Genomic DNA, 18904 nt, shown 5'->3' with positions numbered 1-18904 from the left:
CGCTGCGACACGGAAGAAGCTACTGTTATGTAGGGCGTTCCCTGGAGCAGTTCCCACGGAGCAGTTGCCGAGTTACATGAACTTAGCTACAGTAGTTTGAATTGGCCCACTTGGTCAAAGATCACACAGTGACGACGATAACTCAAACTGCTACGGCTTACCAATACGTCTGCTGTCTTCATGGGCAGGTACTCAATCATACAACACATACGAACGCTTATCGTAACGCGCAACGAGCCGATCGCGAGCAGAGTTTGTTTTCGACCTCCTATGCATGTAGAAGTCGGATCCGAGCATACAGGCGCATCAGGGAGTCGTAAAACTGTAAAAGCCTTTTACGACTCCCTGAGGAGCATAATATGCCGCAGAGACTACAATGCCGGTGGTACTGGGAGATCTAGCAAGTAACGTTAGTCCTGACAAGCGACATGGTACATGTAGCAGTAGAGAGCGAGAGACTAACACTAAATCCATCATCCAGTCTGCTTTCGAAAGTTCGAAACCCTGAATACTTATCACACGACATGATTGTTATGTCAGTTGTGTTATGTCAGGGGCATGTTAGCATGCGTATTTGCGCACAGTGTAGAGTCTACCCCGCGCATGCCATTGTCCACTGATTCGGCCTTGGTCCACGCGACCCCCTTGTCTAGGATCTGGTGCAAGTGACACGAGGATGACCATTGATGACACCTTGGTAGCCACCAGCCACCACTGTCCAAATTGTCACCGGCTAAGTCACGGTTGCCACGTTACTTAGTACCTCAATTTTGCGTCCTCTCTAGCTCTAACACCATGCCATGGACATCGCGATGTGGTCCACACTACACACCGACGAGAAGATCCTTCTGAGTTCTCGTAGACTGGTGGAGTGCGGCCACATGTAGCCAGAACAGAGACTGATTGTGTCGTGCATGGAGTTGGTCAGGGTCCGCATGCCGGTGACCACGTGGCTTGAAATCCGCACCGGATAGGCCAAAACTGAAGTCCGGCCGATCTGCGCCGGTTCATGGCTTGGCAACACAGTCAAGACTCAAGTAGACCTACACCGGCGTCCGTCGTAGACGTAAAATCGTTAGGCGCTGTGCGGCATTTCTCCCCATTTTCCTGGTCCGCGTGGTCCAGCGCACAAGCGTAGAAACTGCACTGAGCGTCTTTTCTGTTGTTCGTTAGGCTTCTGCTTCATTTCCGCGCAAGAACCTCGAACTAGACTCAGGCAGCGCGTAGCTCTTGCTTCAACCAGGCATGGTGCATATCAATAGCAGCTCCCGCTGTTTGGCCGGGGTTGGTGTCTTCCTTATCTGTACGGCCCTAGGCTGCGGCATCGCAAGTCAGCTTCTCAACAACTGGGTAGAATTCTCGAGTACGGATAGAACGGACTACTTAGTCCCTGTGAAGCTCACTGTCCAAATAGGCCTTTGGAAAACGTGTGGTAAGGTGGCTGCACTAAACGGTGAAGAAACCTTGACCCTCAAGACCTGCAACTCGTCGACAACACTGCGATGTAAGTGTTTTGCCATGCAGGCCCCGAGCCAGCTCCTGAAATGTGGTACGGCCCCCAGGGCCGATCATTACCCTGAACCCAATTATTATTTTTCAGTATCGTCACCGGGGAGGATAGACCTGTACTCTAGCTGATCTATGATGCTACATCATGATCGTATCTGGTTGTTTCAGCCCGGGGCACACATCCTGCTAGCAAACAGACAGCACACAAGTCCTCACTGGACGGGAAGAACAGTTTCGGAGGAAGAGACGTTAGCGAGGAGTAGATCTACACGAGACTAGTAGCTACTAACTACCCAGCGGTGATAGCATTTCCGCATAAATCATTTCAATGCTGGACATTCCATGAACGCTGGAATTGGTAAAAAACTGGTGCAGACATGGCCACACTCGCTATACCAGTGGCATTGGCCCTGCCATGTGTGTCCTAACCCTTGCCTTGGCCTGCCCTGAACCTAGTGTCATAGTCATAGCGACCTGAGCAGAAAATGCATTGCACACCCCGATCAGTAACTGCTTGCATGTACATGTACATGTGCCTCTGCACTGTCCTGTTTGTCCTGTTTGTAGATCTATATTGTACAGTAAAACCTGTAATGGCGACCAATCGACCATGGCGACCGCTTTTCCTTGTCACGGACGCATTCACGTTCAAAACACCTCTGATAAGGCGACCAACGCCACCAACGACCACCCACCCGCGACCGCGTTGCACAGTGCTAGTCATGTAAATGTACGCTTTGCATGGTGCACCAGGCATGCATGGTAGATCTACACATCAGTGCAGGAAGTGTAGATGTACATGTACATGGTGCATGCACGGCATTTGACAGGTCTGAGGACCCCAGGTACATGAGTCGTGCTAGAGTAGCGCTATGCATAGGCTGTGATGCACTGATCAAAATGATGTATCACATGTGGATATAGTCACGTGACCCGCTGAACCTGGATAAGAAGACCACCTGGCCACGGCGACCACTTTTCTTGTCCCTTGAGGGGTCGCCTTAGACATGTTTCACTGTACATAATTAGGGAGGTTCAGGAGTACGATTTTTCGTGCCAAAATCCGTAGAGGCGCTACGGATTTTTTATATGTCCCATCACTGTTTCAGTTCGTGAGCAAATTAAAAAATCATAAAGTATCTCGTGACATCCCGACACTCACCATTAGTTCTACACAGCAGGCTACTACCTCTTCAGCTAAAGCCACTGCATTGAACTCTCAGTTCGCCTCAGTGGCCGTGCCTGATGACCCTTCTCTACCCATTCCCCCCATTGCCCAGGAGTCGGGTGAGGCTGACCGCCTCACATCTGTCTTTACTACGACTGCTGCCATCCGACGTTACATTCGAAAGCTCCCGTCTGACAAGGCGCCAGGCCCAGACGGCATCACTAATCTGGTATTAAAGTCCCTTGCGCCCTCAATAGCATACCCCTTATGTCTGATTTTCAACCTATCATTCCGCACTGGTCGTTTTCCCTCTGCATGGAAAACAGCTAATGTTATACCGATCTACAAGAAAGGGTCCCGCCACGAAGCATCAAACTACCGTCCGATATCTCTACTGTCCTGTGTTTCCAAACTCTGTGAGCGCGTTTTCTACGACCAATTGTACTGTCATGTCTCGTCACGTTTGAGTTCAGCTCAGTCCGGATTTCGCAGAGGCGATTCTACCACCCTCCAGCTGACGCGCCTGGTGCAATTAGTGTGTCGACATCGGGATGCTGGAGACTTAGTCGGGATCTGTTTTTTCGATCTTGCCAAGGCCTTCGATACCGTCTGGCACCGGGGGCTCTTGGCCAAGCTTCGTGGATCGTTTACTGTAGACGGCAATCCCCTGCTATGGCTGACATCTTACCTAACTGGGCGAACGCAGTACGTCACGGTACATGGGACGTCCTCAGCCGACACAACAGTACTATCCGGAGTTCCCCAGGGTTCCATCCTCGGCCCCCTTCTTTTTATCTTATACGTCAATGATCTGCCCGCAGCTGCCCCGGGCACATCACTATTCGCAGACGACACAACGCTCCTACGGGCATCTCCTAACATCACTGGCCTGATGAGTAACCAAGCTAACGGGATTCAAAGAGTAATTTCCTGGATGTCGTCTTGGCGGTTATCGCCCAATCTGTCTAAAACTAAAATCATGCTCTTTCCTTCTCAGCCTGATGTTCCGCCCCTCCTCCATCCCACTTTCCCCCAGCCTATAGACATAGTCTCCAGCCATAAGCATCTTGGCATTTTCATTGACTCTAATCTTTCATGGGAACCCCACATCGATTACAAAATTATGTAAACGATCAAGTTCATCTTTAGGAATCCTCTCTTCTCACTGTTACCATCTCCCAATCTCTTGTAAACTCCTCTTTTACTCAGCTTACATACGCCCCATTTTTGATTATGCAGATACTGCTTGGGCTGGAATTTCCACAACCCGTGCTGAAAAGCTCGAAATTCAGCACAAAAAAGTTCTAAAAATCCTCCTCCGGAAACCCCGCATGCTCCCATCTTCCACCCTTTATGCCCTTGCTCACACTACCCCTTTGTCTAAGAGACGTAATTCACATCTTGTCACCCTTATCCATTCTCTCAAACTCAATCTGTGTCCACCTCACCTCCACTGTTTCAACTGGTTTTCTTCCCGTAGCACGAGAAACTCCCTTTCCCTTCCGAAACCCAAGTCCTCCTTTCTACTTCACTCTCCCCTTTTCACTGCGTACTCTGCGTGGCTGGCACTTCCCCAAGAAGCTAAGGACCTTTCTTCCCTCCGCCTTTTTAAGAGCCTTGTCGCGCCTTGACTTTGATTTTGTGTTTCTCATTTTGTTGCAATCACTACTTATCCATGCCGGTTCCTTTTTTCTTCTCCTCCCCTTCTCCCTTCCTTGCCGTGGTTGGCTAACACCCTCTCTCTTTGTATTGGCCGGTGTTCTCACTGTGCTATGAGATGCTGCAATAAATAAATAAATAAATAAATGTCGTTTTCGAGCAGTGAAATGTTCCGGAGTGCGGAACTTATGTGTTTGCCCTCATTGCCTAGGTTACGATCGCGAACACGTCACATTCCCGCGCTATGCCTTTTTCTTTTGAAAATTTGTACCGAAATCAAAACTACCCGCCGAAAATCGATGTTCCTCGTACCAAATTTGTACGCGAAGAATCTTTCTGCACCCGATGACGCGAAATCTCCATACGAAACATGGTTCGTATGAAAGCCAGTCCACACGGATTCTCCGTGCCGAAAAATCGTATGGAGCACGCCTCAAAAAATCCGTAGAGCCCATACGGATTTTGGCACGGAAAATGGTACCCCGGAACCTCTCTATTATGGAGAGTGAGTAGAGCAAGTCACATAGCACAGTCGGTCTGCTCAGAGGATTCACTGGACAGGTGCATAGCCCGCATGGGGCAGGGGGGGGGGGGGGCACATGCACCCCTAAAATGTTTGACCTACAGTCCATTCAGAAAAAAGATGATATCCTAGCTGTTGGCCATAAACGGTCAAATTTTGAGTTTTCGTCACAATTTTTTGGCAATCCCCCACGGAATGCTCTTCCAATTGTGTTTTTGAAGTCTATTTCTCCAAAAACCAAGCCATAACAAGAATAGGATTTCGGCCAGATTTTGCCCCCAAAGCACTGAATTGGGGAAAACTACGAAAATCCAGGCTGTTCACTCCACTTGCATAACAGTACATTTGCGGTTCGAACCCCACTTGAGGTGACTTTTTTGGACCCTTTTTCAAGTTTCGAAGCGCGCGGCACTGCACAGTGTACCACAAAATCACCAAACACGGCAGCTGTCCAGAGCCAGAGCTCATCTTTTTCTGAATGGACTGTAGGTTCCACATGCACATAATGACCATGGATGACATGCATCTGCCATCCTCCATATATGCGGCCGTCCCCCCCCCCCCCCCCCCCCCCCCGATGATATTTCCCGGTGCATGTAATCCTGTTTGCGGACACGTGTGTGTGCGGTGTGCAAATCTGTGTATTGGTGTGCGTGTGTGTGCGTGTCTGTCTGTATGTCTGTGCATGCTTGCATGTACATGACCGGCGTGTGATGTGTATTCCAAATTTTTCCATGCAAACACACACATCTAGGGCTGGGTACGCTCACCGAAGTCAAAGGCATGAGTCTGGGCAGTCTGAGTGCAGGCGCTCTGGCAGGCGTGTTCGGAATTGGCGCATTCGGTTCGTTTGGCGTTCTGATAGCAACTGGTTTCTTGACACTTCTGCAAGGTAAGAGGGCCAGTACTGGGGCTCATTACTTTTACCTTTTTTACTGCATTTGATGCTTCTTTTCTGGCCGGCAATCTGCCTTGAGCTGTCCCAAAGCTTTGTAGTACTGTAGCGGACATGGAAATCCACTCGATTGACCGCGGCCGGCACCCTCAGCGCGTGCAGTGCACATGTTGATCCGATGCGACTCAGCGCGCTGCAGCGCATAAAAATGCATGCGTGTACTCGTACCGCTTATCCACGGCTGCATGACCAGCGCCCTGGAGCCGCTAGACGTGCGACCGGATTTCCATGTCCACAACAGGACATTGTGTATACCCATGTCCAGCATAGTTTAAAGCGTATGCGTGGACTAAGGGGCCATCCGGCATTATCGAGGATTTTCACGAAACGAAAAAGTTTTAGTTAGGACCCCCCCCCCCCCCACACACACACACCTGAACGAAAAATGGATTGACTTGACAGCTGGAATGCATTGATGTGTCTTGGAGTGGTTGGATACTGGCTGAGAGCTTGCATTTTCTTCGTCATGAAGTAGTTCTGACAATGATTACAAGGACATTAGAAACAAATATTAATTACAGTCAGACTCGTGCTTGTCGGTTTAGCTGTAGATGTGTTCAACGGGCATCATCTGAAGCCCTTTACATCGTGTGGCAGCAGCATGAGTGCACTAACAGAGTGTGCAGGCTGCCAGCTCCTGACTTACCTGCATGGAATATTTATTTACTGTCTGCGCTTCATGGGACATAATAAAAATAGCCGATACAAGGAAGTGGATGGAGAGCCAAGGATTAATTTATAGACAAGAAGAAGGACCAAGGAATTACAAGTTACGCTATAATGTCCACTAACACCACCAGCTACTAAACAATCAGCTCATGCGATAACATTGCACGACACTGACCGACGTAGAATTATACCGCAACTTGTAGTTCCTTCGTCCTTTTTCTTTTCTATAAAAAAAAAGGAAAAAGAAAATGGATACTAGTATCTGGCGTGGCGGAGTTCCTGGATTACATCATATTACGAAACAGCAGCGGGACATAGTGTTCCGCAGACTACTGAGTTGCCGTTGTGCAGCAGGCGACCTGCATGCTTGTAAGAAAAAATATACAGTCAACTTCGCTTATAGCGACACTCGGCGGGGCATCAAAAAAGTGTCCTTATTCGCGAAGTGTCGTTATACCCGAAGTCTCATTATATGTATTACAGTTGGAAGGGACTTTGCTCTGGGCATGGAAATGCTGTCGGTATTCGCGAATTGTCGTTATATTAGAGAGGTTAATGCACGTTATTTCCGACGTGACGCGAAAGTTCAGCTCGCGTTATTTGCTCGCACGTCGAAAAATCAACGCGAGCGACCTGCTGCTCACGTCGAAATTTGGAGTTTTACGCCAAGTTCGACGTGAAATTGCGCGTCACGTCGGAAATAACGTGCATCTTTTAAAACCTCTCTATTCACAGTCGTTATTAGCGAAGTTGACTGTATACTATAATTACCTTTATGCAGCTGGCTTCCTCCGAGAAAGAACATGCTACAGAACGCTAAGGGCATGTTCGATTGGTAAGGATCGGAATCCAGATCTCAGATCCGTCGGATCCTTCAGATTCAACTGAACACTTTATTTTGGACCTTGACTGTTGCCATGTTGACAATGGCGGTCACAAGTCACCCAAAAGGGTGAACGCCGTACTCATCGCGTGCGTCGTACAAAAAGTCAACAAGCTCTATCTCCATCCACGTGTGGGTACCACAATGTGTACAAAAATGATTTTTACCCGCCATATACGCACAAAGGTCACATTTGGATCCGTTGGATCCGGTCAACCCTGCTCCCCGAGGTGGGTTGACCGGATCCAAATCCGAAGGATCCGGATCCGAATTCGACCAATCGAAAGGGTACGAATCCAGTGGATCCGGTGGATCGGGATCCCGATCCTACCAATCGAACATGCCCTAAGAAAAAGCAATGGTGATGTTGAAGCACCTGAACGTTTTGCTCTTTCTTAGTGTTCTAAAATGGTGTAGTCCCGGGATCTCCTGGATTTCCTGAAATTTCACCGTGACAGCAACCCATTCAAATAACACGCTCTTGCTCTCGTGTACACTGGGTGGCATTCAACAGGCATGAGTGTGCCACTCGGGACAACATGTATTCAATCATCATGATAATGTAATGTCTATAGCTGGCCTTTCTTTGCCAATGCAAGGGTTCACTGTGTGATTTTGTGATATGCGTAGCCGGTGCCATGATCGGAGCTGTTGGTCGTTTCGCCTGGGTTGTCAACGACAACGACATCCTCCAGCTGATTTTCAACGATAACACTTCGGGGACCAACGGCTATTCAATGGGCTTCTTCCTCTCCTGTGCGTCGGCAGGAGCTGCGGTTCTGGCATGTCTATTCTACTTCATGGGCAGCTGCTGCGCTTGCTGCAGCAGAGATCCAGAGTCGGATGAGATTCAGCTTGTGCATGTTGTCACTGAAAAGCAGAACATTTAACTTGCCTTTAGGCGTGTACTTGTTTTGATGCATTTCTGCATGCTTCCGTATTCTCCTCCTGCACTGCATGTTTGGTTTCCTGAAGAGCTGAACCCGTGTCTGATCGTTGTTGCTTCACATTTCTTGCTACATTTTTCGAATTAGTCGGTGCTACTGCGAAGGAGGCCATGATACAGCAGAGTGTTGACTTGTTCATGATCACCGTACTTGTATAGTATTGTTAGCTTCTCTCATCCGTGAAGAAATTTGTTTGTGATGGTGTTCGCGTAATATAATCACAACCTCCGTAGAGGTTGCTCTGTAAAATGGTTGTTACAGCAGTTTTACATCGCATGAATATAGTATACTTCACATAGAAAGTATATGAACCCTGGAACCAACAAAGGTGGCACACACACACACACCTTTGGATGCCCATTGCTCTGTGCAATGATAGCATCAGGAGTTGCAGCATTTCCTGTGGCGAGTTAGATCGTTGGGCCGACGGAAGTCCCTGCCACAGCCCCAAGTGAACACTCTAGGCTTTGGCACAGCCGGCCGGGGACGATTGGACATGAGGCGCCAGTCTCGTCTGTCCTGCGCCAAGACGCACCTGTCACGCACCGAGCACTCAGATCAGCAGCGGCGATGTCCCTCCAACGTTTCTTGGGACCGTGTCTGGGCCTTGTGTTGAGTCACTCAGCAAACAGAACGCGCTTGGGGAGACGGGAATCCTCCATTCGCCCAAGCCAGCAAAATCGGTGACAGCGTACGACCTCCGCCATTGACGACGGCATACCAAAACGACGGGTTAGTTCCTCAGAAGAAATGCGCTCCTGCCACTGCTGGTCCTGTGACACACACACACACACACACACACACACACACACACACTACAAGAAGAGGCACGAGAATAGTAGGGATTTTCGGAACTAGTTTTTATGCTTGCATGAAACATGGGCTGAGTTTCGTGGGTGTATTGGAATAAAGCGATGATAAAGACAGCCAGTCACAATACTACTACTAGCCACCTAGATATTTCTTATCATGAGATGATATCAAAAGCAGACATAACATCATTCTTAACAGCAACAACAACAAAAACAACAACAACACGCAATGCAGGATACGAGACGCCTTCACAGAAACAAAGGATTATCTTGATATAGCCAGGTTCCACGACCAAACACTGATAGATAACACCCAGATAAATAGGAATAGGCACACGGAAAGTGTGTTAGCACACGTATATAATGTTTTTGCTATAATGGTGATGATAAGCACTGCCGCCGCAGAGTGGAAAGCAGCAAGACCCAGCAGTCTTCGTTTGGAACAAAACAACAACGGCATGAGCAGGAAAGCTGCAGCAAGTGGAGAAGAAAGAACTCAAACTACAGTCGTTTCATCTTCCAGCACACGAAACTACGACGACATTGATGAAACTGTGACAAGGCCAAGATAAGAAAAAAAGGAAATACTACCTCAGCGGCAGAGTACAACAACGACCGAAACAACAACGACAGCAGCAGGAACAGCGTGGAAGGCTAACCCACTTCACCATGTTCCGAGAAAACGGGGTAGATGGCAGCGGCGACAAGGAGAAGAGCGGACTAAATTGAAACACGACGCTAAGACTAGTCTTGAAACGGGTTGCGGCCGCTCTTCCTCCAACTTCTCCACTTCTGCTTCACTGAACGCCAGGCTGATTCTCGTTTCTGCCAGAACAAGATAAACAGCACGAAAGCTGATTGTTAAGTTCAGACTACCGAGAACCCCCGTCAAACCGTGAATGGCGGCAAACCGTGCAGGACATGCGCACTACCGATAAACTAACGTTACTTGTGCAGCTCTCACCGCGGTACTGAGAAGGGCCCCCTACTCCCAGGCAGAGCACCTTTGTCACTGCCGGAACGCTGTTTCCACCGCAGCAGCCGCCACGGTAGTAAAACCTTACCGCCGCCGGCAATTTGCCAGTAACATCACGTGATCAAATCACCTTGGAAACCTTCCCATTCCGTCACTTTTTATCGGTAGTCTGAACGCGCCCTAAGGCAAGGGGTACTGGAATGTAGAAGCGAGACCTTCCTTATCAGACGCCAAGAGTATGTATGCAGTTGACAGGGATCATGTCCAGATTAAGCACATGAAAGCAATGCTACGGTGGTTGATGACAATCCTCCGTGTGCAAGTGAAAAAAGGAAAAAGGCCGTCACAATACCACCCCTTCCCGGTAATTCATGATGACATCAAGCAGGTCACAAGATCACTGGTCCTCTTTACACATGATAGGAGCGCTGCTTCATTTTCGGCGATTTTTCGCCGCCATCATTGTGTTTCTTATGCACATTCGAGCGCTTCCCTGGTTCGAGGGATACGAGAACGCAACCCTCTGAAGAACAAATGTGACCAAACGTTTGGGTATTCCAGCTACTGTAAGTCAACAAATAGTCGGCGTATATTTATTTTCGGCCTGATCATATTAGGCCAAAAATTTGTTGCAGCCGAAATTTTGTTTTGCAAGGTTCAGTGTGACAGTGCATACAGGCAGCAGCAGTACAGGCCGAAAATTTGTTGCAGCCGAAATGTGTTTTAGCCCTGGGAGGCCGAAATTTGAATGGGCCGAAAATTTGTCGACTTACAGTACAGGCATGAAAGTTCACGGCAGAGCAGGCGTGGGAAACGTTTTCACCAGCCAAGTACATGTACACACCACATACGACCAGTTGGGACAGCTATTCAAAAAGTAACGTGCACCTACAAAAAAAACGAGCTACAGGAACAGTGTAGCCAGTGCAGTTGAAAGCACCATGGATACAACACGTTAATCCCGATGTGTTGCATGCAAAGGACTTTCTTGGGAGGGCCTGCACATTCTTTCCAGTCACTCGACCCTGGATATGCAGTACATGTACGTCGGCTAAAGAGTGCTGCCTTCATATTATGTCCCTTTGTTGAGGTAAATGATACTAAAGCTTCATTGTATGATATTGCTAACAACAACACAAGTTTCACTGTATATTGCTAACAACACACCACCACCACTCCCCCCCCCCCCCCCCCACACACACACACACGCCCGCATTCCCAAACATACTTCACTAAACTGCAAGCTGGAATGTCGCCGACTCCACTCCTGCCGGAAGAAGGCAGCGCGTTCGCTCACATAGCAGCGCGACTCTCCTGCGCACGGACCGCAGAAGACAAAGAAAACGAGTCAAGGTGAAACTTGAACACACACCAGCCGAGGAGCATACACACACACACACACATACACACCATGTACCATTATACCATGTGTACGCCTGTTGCCAGAGAAGCATGCAAATCTGCTAATGCATAGGATGTACACCCACAGATTTTCTCTTACAACAATGATAGCAGACAAGATCCGAACGAAACAGATCAAGACTACAGTCCATTCATAAAAAGATGGGCTCTGGCGAGCTCCCGTATTTGGCGGTTTTTCGTGATTTCATCGTACACAGTGCAGTGCTGCGAACTTTGAAATTTGAAAAAGGGTCCAAAAAGGGTGCCTGAACTGGGGTTTGAACCGCAGAATGCACTGTTGCCAGGCGGGGTCAAATGGCCTGGATTTTGATGGTTTTCCCAATTCTGTGCTTTTGGGGCAAAACCTGGCCGAAATCCTATTCTTGCTATGGCTTGCTTTTTGGACAAAAAAACTTCAGAAACATAATTGGAAGAGGATTCCATAGGGGATTGCCAAAAAAAATTCTAAAAAAACTCAAAGTTTGACCCATTTATGGCCAAAAGCTAGAAGTTCATTTTTTTCTGAATGGACTGTAGCGCCAGATAACTGCCTAATCCACACAACTGGCGAACACACACACACACCATGTATACGCCCGTCGCAAGAGAAGCACGCAAATCTACAAACACACACGCACGCGCACACACACACACGCTCGCACACGCACAAACACACACACGCTCGCACACACACACGCACAAACACACACACACCGCATACCACGCATATGATATCGTATACTGGGTATGTTGACGTACTGGAACCAGGGATTGCATTTTCACTTGTCACCACCGTAGTAGTTCAGGCATGGTGGTGGTCTGGCACGAGCGAAACTTCCTAAGCTGGTTGCGTTTCTCAACACAATTGCATGGCCGCTGGTAACGCAAATGTGCGAATTTTACTTTTTATATCGCAATAAGGAGGACTAGCTGAAGTGACATTGAGTTGCTTTAAACAAGGTTGTTGCCATTTCTGTCTGCCAAGGGTTTTGTCACCCTTTTTCTTTATTCTCACATTGTTGTTGCTGATACACACATACAACGCTTAGTTATCACACCCCTGGTTTCGGGCACGGTTTCGTGAGAATTCACACCTTGATATTGTGTCCTCCTTACCGTACCTTGCTTGCTATAATACTACCGGTATTACTTCATTTGTTCTGAAAGAAAAGGTGTCAGCACCGACGCAATCCACGCAGTCAAGTAAGCCAATATAGTAACCGAACGTTTTCGTTCCCTTCTCATCATGGGTAAATACAGGGAATAATCAGGGAATCATGGGTAAATAGTACATGTGGCTCTGTATGTATAAGTTGCTGTATTTGACATTTTTTCCATTATTCCCTGCATTTACCCATGATGAGAAGGGAACGAAAACGTTCGGTTACTAAATTCAATTGGCTTACTTGACTGTATGGATTGCGTCGGTGCTGACACCCTTTTCTTTCGAAATTGGATACGCCTCCAATTTTTTCCTTTCATTTGTTCTGACTTGTTCTTTAGTACTTCGAAGTACAACGGTGATTCCTGATGAGTGTTGTACGAAAACTAGTTCAAATCATTTTTTTCCATCGTTTTTGCTTCCTACATGTACTTCTCTTTATTTATTTTTACATTGTTTTCGCATCGTTTCCATCGCTTGACATTGTTTAATAAAGTAACCTACTGTCATTTCAGCTAGTCCTCCTTATTGCAATACGAAAATTATTGTCTCCTCGTCGATAATTTACTTTTTAGATTTTATATTATTTTTTCCGATAATGCCTGTGAAGAACAGTACAGCGTCATTACCCCGTCCCTTTCCTTACGTGCTGCTTTGGCCGGGTGACTCCACACGTAGCGCGCCGTGTTGGCGACCGACTCGGCTAACGACGGCATGGGCTCCTTGACCACACCGCGCGACTTTTGCGCCGCGGGTGGAAGAGACGTGGTAGGGTCCGGGGTGAACTGCACGTCCACAGTTTGAATTATCAGGTCGCTGGGCTCCGTGTTGGATTTGTCTGGCGTCTGAACCCGTGCCGGCACTTTCAGACGCTTGACGCAAATGCCCCGGTAAGGCATGGGAGTGCGAAACGCCGCTATGCGATCTCCAGTTAGAAAGGCCCGCGGTAAACTGAATCGACGATGGTATGTCTGAGATGACACACAGACGAACACACACACACAGAGTGTAATTGCAGCATACACAATCAAAGTCAGGTGTGGCTGACCATCCATTTCTACCAGACTTCGCCCCCGATCAGGCTTAAAATCTGATTCCCGGCCAGAAGTGAGCTGTGGATGCATGACTCAGCTTATGGCGCGATGTTAAATCCGCCCGGCCCTGGTCATGCAAGCCAATTTCAGATCAATCTGGTCAGGCACAACAACACACGCAAGCAAGGCAATGGAAATATAATAATGTACAGTACTGGATGGAACAGTCTACTGCAAGACCAGGATATTGTAACGTCAATTAAAGTTAACGATCTCTGGATTTTTGTTGGTAAACGATGTGAAATGTTAACGAATTCCGTCTGTCAAAACTAACAAATGACAGTACACGTACATTGTTTCGCACCTAACGACTTCAAAATTTAACGAATTTGTTAAGTTGTTAGAAGCAAGTGTTTGTTAACATTAGCGATCGTACAGTATCTAGGACTCCAATATTCTCAATTTCGTAGGAAGAGCGCAGTATCACTCTTAACCAGCATGAACTCAAACTCCAGCAGTGGGTGTATGTGTGTGGTCGCAATGCTACGCGAACATTTGCCATCGCAAACTCGCCGGTACTGGGAAATTGCCAAAACAATTTAGTGACGCGAACATTGGCCGGTTCCCAGTAGATGCATTGTAGGGGCATAACGACATTCTGTGACTCGAGCATGCAAACACACACCCCTGGAGCGAGTTGCTTTTCGCTCACCTGGTGGAATCTTGCGGAGCCAAGAAAACACCAATGCAATATTCTTCCTGAGATTTTACAACCGCCATGCGAGGGTCACATGACAGGCCCGATCTGGTCATGGATGAATGGCAGCCAAAATGTTACGGTCAAAACATCCGCTCTCTATGAATAAGTATCCCAAACCAATGGCAGCTTAAACAATTTGCTATCTGTTTCGCATTCAAAACATGTGTGTTCAACACTGTTGAGACGATGACAAGTTAGTCTTTTCCAGTCATTTCCAGTTGGACATGTGTGTTCAACACTGTTGAGACGATGGCAAGTTAGTCTTTCCAGTCATTTCCAGTTGGACATGTGTGTTCAACACTGTTGAGGCGATGACAAGTTAGTCTTTTCCAGTCATTTCCAGTTGGACATGTGTGTTCAACACTGTTGAGACGATGACAAGTTAGTCTTTTCCAGTCATTTCCAGTTGGACATACAGTAGCCGGGCTATAACTTATAAGGTACTGATCTGGGGAAGTTGGAGGTACACTATACAGTCAAACTCCCCAAGTCCAAACGCCCCTGATCCGGGCATGTCCGTCTAACGGGCCACTTCCAAGACTCATCTACAGTAAAAAAATTGGCATTTCAACGAAAACGGCCCCAAAAAACTATTGATTGGCATTTCAAATTGTTTACTTGCATGCAGTAAGTGAGCAAGTTCTGAGTCACGGGCAGTGCTCGGTCCCAACCTGTGCAGATCTGGGGAGTTTTAGGCTGCGCTCGTTTCAGCTATCCGGTAGAGCAGAGCAGAGCAGAGTCATTCTACCGATTGAGGTAGATGGTAGAGGTAAGTGCACGAACACTGTCCTACCGGATTTGGTAGTTTTTCATGATACGCACGTGAAATGTTTTCTTCTCTACGAAGTTGTGCACAAATCCTTGATCTTGCGGGAAATACCGTACCTCTACCAACTCTTACCTGGTAGAGCCGGCAGAGAAAGGTAGCATCTACTCTTTTGAGTAGAAAAAAAAGGAACGCATCTACCGAAAGAAGTAGTTTCTACCCAAGCATGTACTGTAAGACATGTAAATCTAGCGAGGAAGTAAATCGAACGTTTTAACGAGTTGCATTTCTTCGTTATAATAAGTTCTGCTGAGGCTGTAATGCCTGATATGTGTTATCAAGAGTACATAACCCCCCAGAGTGTGCAACGCCTGATCCAGCTCTGCATAGGGTCTTGGTCGAGCGGAATCGGATCTTTGCGTCATAATACCGTACACATCTGAGGGGAACCCGGGGAGTCGCGGGTACTCTCGGATCAAAAACAATGGTGCCCTGCCTCGAGACCGGCCTTGCGCTGGTGTGGAGTGTACGCATGACATCAGAAGATCCGATTCCGCTCGACCAAGACCCTATGCAGAGCTGGATCGGCGTTGCACACTCTGGGGGGTTATGTACTCTTGGTGTTATGTGTGGATATGCCGGAAGGCTGCAAGATCGTTAACGGATCTTCTCGTTAACCTTTGGATTTGGGACAATAGTGAAATTCGCAACTCGTTATAATAACAAGTCTTACAGTAGATAAAAAACGAACCCCACCCCCCCCCCCCCCCCCTCACTGTACATGTACACCGGCACTACAGTGCAGCCCTGCCTATCCGCGCTTCGATTATCTGTGGCTTCCACATATCCACAAATTTCGCTCAATAACATGCGGGGTCTACGGAAGCAGCTCAAACCCCATACGTATCATGTTTTCTCAGCAATAAGCTCAGTAATAAGCGCAGGCCTCCGTAACCGCTATAAGAACGGATCCAGGAAAATTTGAAATATTCCTACGAGCAACGTAAATCATAATCAGACGGGAATGGGGGGGGGGGGGGGGTGCTGCTGCATGGCCCTACGGACGCATGGCTCGGCTCTGCTGATGGTTATGTCAGACTTCACTGCCAGCACTGCACATCCATGGACTAGTAATATTTATGCTCACCATTTTGTAGTCAACAACGTATACACCATGGCATGTTGGCCCAGCAGCTTTCGTGTCCAGGATCATTCCATAGCATTGTCCTGCTGCCATGAAATTTACACGACGTCCATTCCGCTTGGCCCGAGGCAGAGCCGCTCCCAGGGCAGCAATGGCAACAGGCGCTCTCTGTGCGTCGGAATCCACAGGAGTAGTCTGCGACCCCGCACCATCCGCCACCTGTGCCTGTGGACGACTCGAATTCGGGAAGGCATTCCGTGCACTGCCGCCGACAGACAAGTCTTTGGCAGTGACATGTTTCTGCTGCAGCACCTTAGCCGCATCCCTGTTCAAGTCAGTATCTGGCAGCAAGCTTTGGTTCAGGTCACGGCCACGATTGGCACGCAAATCCGGTGTTTCCTTCACAGCAGAGCTCTCTAACTCTGCAGAACGACGCGCCTCGTCTTCCTGAGTCATTTTTCAAAGCACAGGGAACCAACAATGAACTAGAATTTGTTTTGAAATCGGGCAAGGATGAAAGTGATTCAAAACTGGAGCAGCCCTTCAGACTAGGGGAGCAGTTGTTCAGGCCCACGAATGGCGCAATTGAATTGGACAACACTGGCAGTGGCAATGTTGCGTGATCAAGAAACTATTCCGCACCTTTAGTAGGCTTTACCTACGAGGATGACTGCTCGATCTCTGCTCTTGTGCAACTGAGAAGTACACCTCCAGCTGATCACGTCAAGGGCAAGTCCGTGTCCTGATGTTTTTCCATTCGATTTTCGCAACATGCTACAAATGCTCTCCATTTCTCTTGCGCAACCATAAAATCAGTGCATCAGATTTTAATTTTGTAGTGTCATGTGTGCCTGTGTACTGTGGCTGTATATGTAGCTGTACACATTATGTACGCATGGCGTGGGACGCGTGCGCTACGCCAAATATGCAAAGTAACTACGCATCCGTTACCAGGAAACGAAAAAATGGCGGCTGATGAAGCCGGCAAGCGCGAGCCTAGCGCCTTGCACCCGATCTAGCCGCGCGCGGTACGGTGGCGCGCGTTTGAAAGCATGCATATGCGCATGTCGCCGCATATATGGACGCTGCTCGCTAGTGCTAGCGTAGGTTCAGTCCGGGGAGTCGTTAAAATACGACTCCCCTGCCTCATGCATGATCTCACTCTCAAGTCGACTAGTCTCAGCTGTCTCCCAAAAAAAGGCATCATGACATGAGCCGCACTGACTGTACTGTAGCTGGCCCAGTAAACATTTTGATTTCTACTCCAATGCAATCATTTGAAGGACAAGAAGTAGTTTGTAACTTTGTATCATATTTTTTTACTTTTGAAGTTTGGTTTCATTACCCTGTCTTGCATTCTGACAACAACAACAGATAGTTAGGTGTCTGGTCCAGCGTGCACAGCTGTGAATCCCTGAAGATGGGTGTACCAAAATTCTATCGCTGGCTCAGCGAGCGATTTCCTTTGTTGAGCCAAGTTGTGAAGGAACACCAGGTTTGGGAGTCACCGAATATTCTCTTTTGGCGACAACTCTTCAGAACACTCACCCACGTTGTGTTCATGGTCATTTTATCGTGTGTCAGATTCCAGAATTCGACAATCTCTATCTAGACATGAACGGAATCGTCCACGTATGTTCACATCCAAACGATGACGATCCACATTTTCGTATCACCGAGGAGAAGATATTTGAAGCCATATTTCACTATATCGAGGTACATGTTCATGAGTGATATATGTTAGCCTAGTAAGATGGTGGAGGGGGTCGGGTTGAGGCGGTTGTGTGAATACTCGCAGCACGGCTCGTCTCATGATAATAACATAATCATTACTTGCCACTGGCCACTTAGATGTGTGGGTGGGTGGTACATGGTGTGTATGTGTGTGCATGCGCTACGTAGCCGCCTCCCCCCCCCCCCCCCGCCCCACTAAAAGAGGAACGGATGTATTTTCCTACTGCTACCAGGCTTGAGTTGAGTATGAGCAGGGAGTTCAGTTCCGGTCACTGAAAAGCGAAAAATGCAGTCACAGCTCGCCTGTACAAAGTGAATGGGCGCCTCGTGACTGCAGTTCGAGGCCCGAGTATCTTCTCCCGCGGCCTTGTCGATGCTATTTTTAGGTAGCTGAGGTCATTACCTTTCCAATGGTGCCACACATGCCATGCTTCCAAAAATAATGCCTCCGCGCTTGGCGCGGATGCACTTCGAAGTACTAATTTCGACCAGATCCGTACTCGGCCCCGAGAGGAACACCCATTTTTCGTGTTCAGCGGCCTCGAATTAGCCTAAACCAAGAGGATTCTAGAACATTGAGGCTCGTGCTTTATCGCGGTAGAAGGAAGATGATCACAGAAACCAGCCCACGGCGATTTCCTGGTGGTAGACGAAGAAAATCGAGTGAACTACGCACACACTGTAGAAGCAGTGACGGTGAAAACGTGTGACTTGTGCAAGTAAGCGCGCACGGCATGCGAGCACACTGCATGCATGCACACATCCTGTATCGCCATGTATGCACCAGATAGTGCAGTGCTGG

At 48.1% G+C, this 18904-nt stretch overlaps 3 protein-coding genes across 5 annotated transcripts in view; 2 read left to right on the top strand and 1 right to left on the bottom strand.

Annotated features, from left to right (window-relative positions):
* Positions 1-980: 980 nt before the first annotated feature.
* LOC135812903 (uncharacterized) lies at positions 981-8489 on the top strand. The gene is made up of 3 exons (XM_065326125.1): positions 981-1504; positions 5614-5751; positions 7997-8489. The coding sequence occupies exons 1-3, from the start codon at positions 1246-1248 to the stop codon at positions 8254-8256; spliced, it is 657 nt and encodes a 218-aa protein (XP_065182197.1). The 5' UTR covers positions 981-1245; the 3' UTR covers positions 8257-8489.
* Positions 8490-9152: 663 nt separating this feature from the next.
* Positions 9153-17160, bottom strand: LOC135812894 (uncharacterized). The gene is made up of 4 exons (XM_065326114.1): positions 16372-17160; positions 13311-13635; positions 11330-11415; positions 9153-9950 (listed from the first exon to the last, which is right to left on the bottom strand). The coding sequence occupies exons 1-4, from the start codon at positions 16822-16824 to the stop codon at positions 9870-9872; spliced, it is 945 nt and encodes a 314-aa protein (XP_065182186.1). The 5' UTR covers positions 16825-17160; the 3' UTR covers positions 9153-9869.
* Positions 17161-17628: 468 nt separating this feature from the next.
* Positions 17629-18904, top strand: part of LOC135812878 (5'-3' exoribonuclease 1-like) — a 44507-nt gene continuing 43231 nt past the window's right edge. For all 3 annotated transcript variants that reach the window (XM_065326102.1, XM_065326107.1, XM_065326097.1), the window contains exons 1-2: positions 17629-17863; positions 17953-18084. In XM_065326102.1, the coding sequence (XP_065182174.1) occupies positions 17789-17863; positions 17953-18084 (207 nt within the window). In that variant the 5' untranslated portion in view covers positions 17629-17788. The remainder of the gene's footprint in view (positions 17864-17952; positions 18085-18904) is intronic.

The sequence above is a fragment of the Sycon ciliatum genome, chromosome 1 (genome assembly GCF_964019385.1).
Source record: "Sycon ciliatum chromosome 1, ocSycCili1.1, whole genome shotgun sequence".
Lineage (NCBI taxonomy): Eukaryota > Metazoa > Porifera > Calcarea > Leucosolenida > Sycettidae > Sycon > Sycon ciliatum.
The sequence above is the reverse complement of the archived record's forward strand: the minus strand, read 5'-3'. Positions and strand labels throughout refer to the sequence as shown.

Excerpts from the sequence above, each read along its gene's own strand:
- LOC135812894 (XM_065326114.1), bottom strand. The coding sequence starts at position 16,824 with ATGACTCAGGAAGACGAGGCGCGTCGTTCTGCAGAGTTAGAGAGCTCT. Across the intron at positions 11,416-13,310 it reads TCACCCGGCCAAAGCAGCAC|GAGAGTCGCGCTGCTATGTG; the intron begins GTAAGGAAAGGG and ends GTCCGTGCGCAG. Across the intron at positions 9,951-11,329 it reads CCAGCTTGCAGTTTAGTGAA|AAACGAGAATCAGCCTGGCG; the intron begins GTATGTTTGGGA and ends TTGTTCTGGCAG.
- LOC135812903 (XM_065326125.1), top strand. The coding sequence starts at position 1,246 with ATGGTGCATATCAATAGCAGCTCCCGCTGTTTGGCCGGGGTTGGTGTC. Across the intron at positions 1,505-5,613 it reads CTCGTCGACAACACTGCGAT|GGCTGGGTACGCTCACCGAA; the intron begins GTAAGTGTTTTG and ends ACACACATCTAG. Across the intron at positions 5,752-7,996 it reads TTTCTTGACACTTCTGCAAG|CCGGTGCCATGATCGGAGCT; the intron begins GTAAGAGGGCCA and ends TGATATGCGTAG.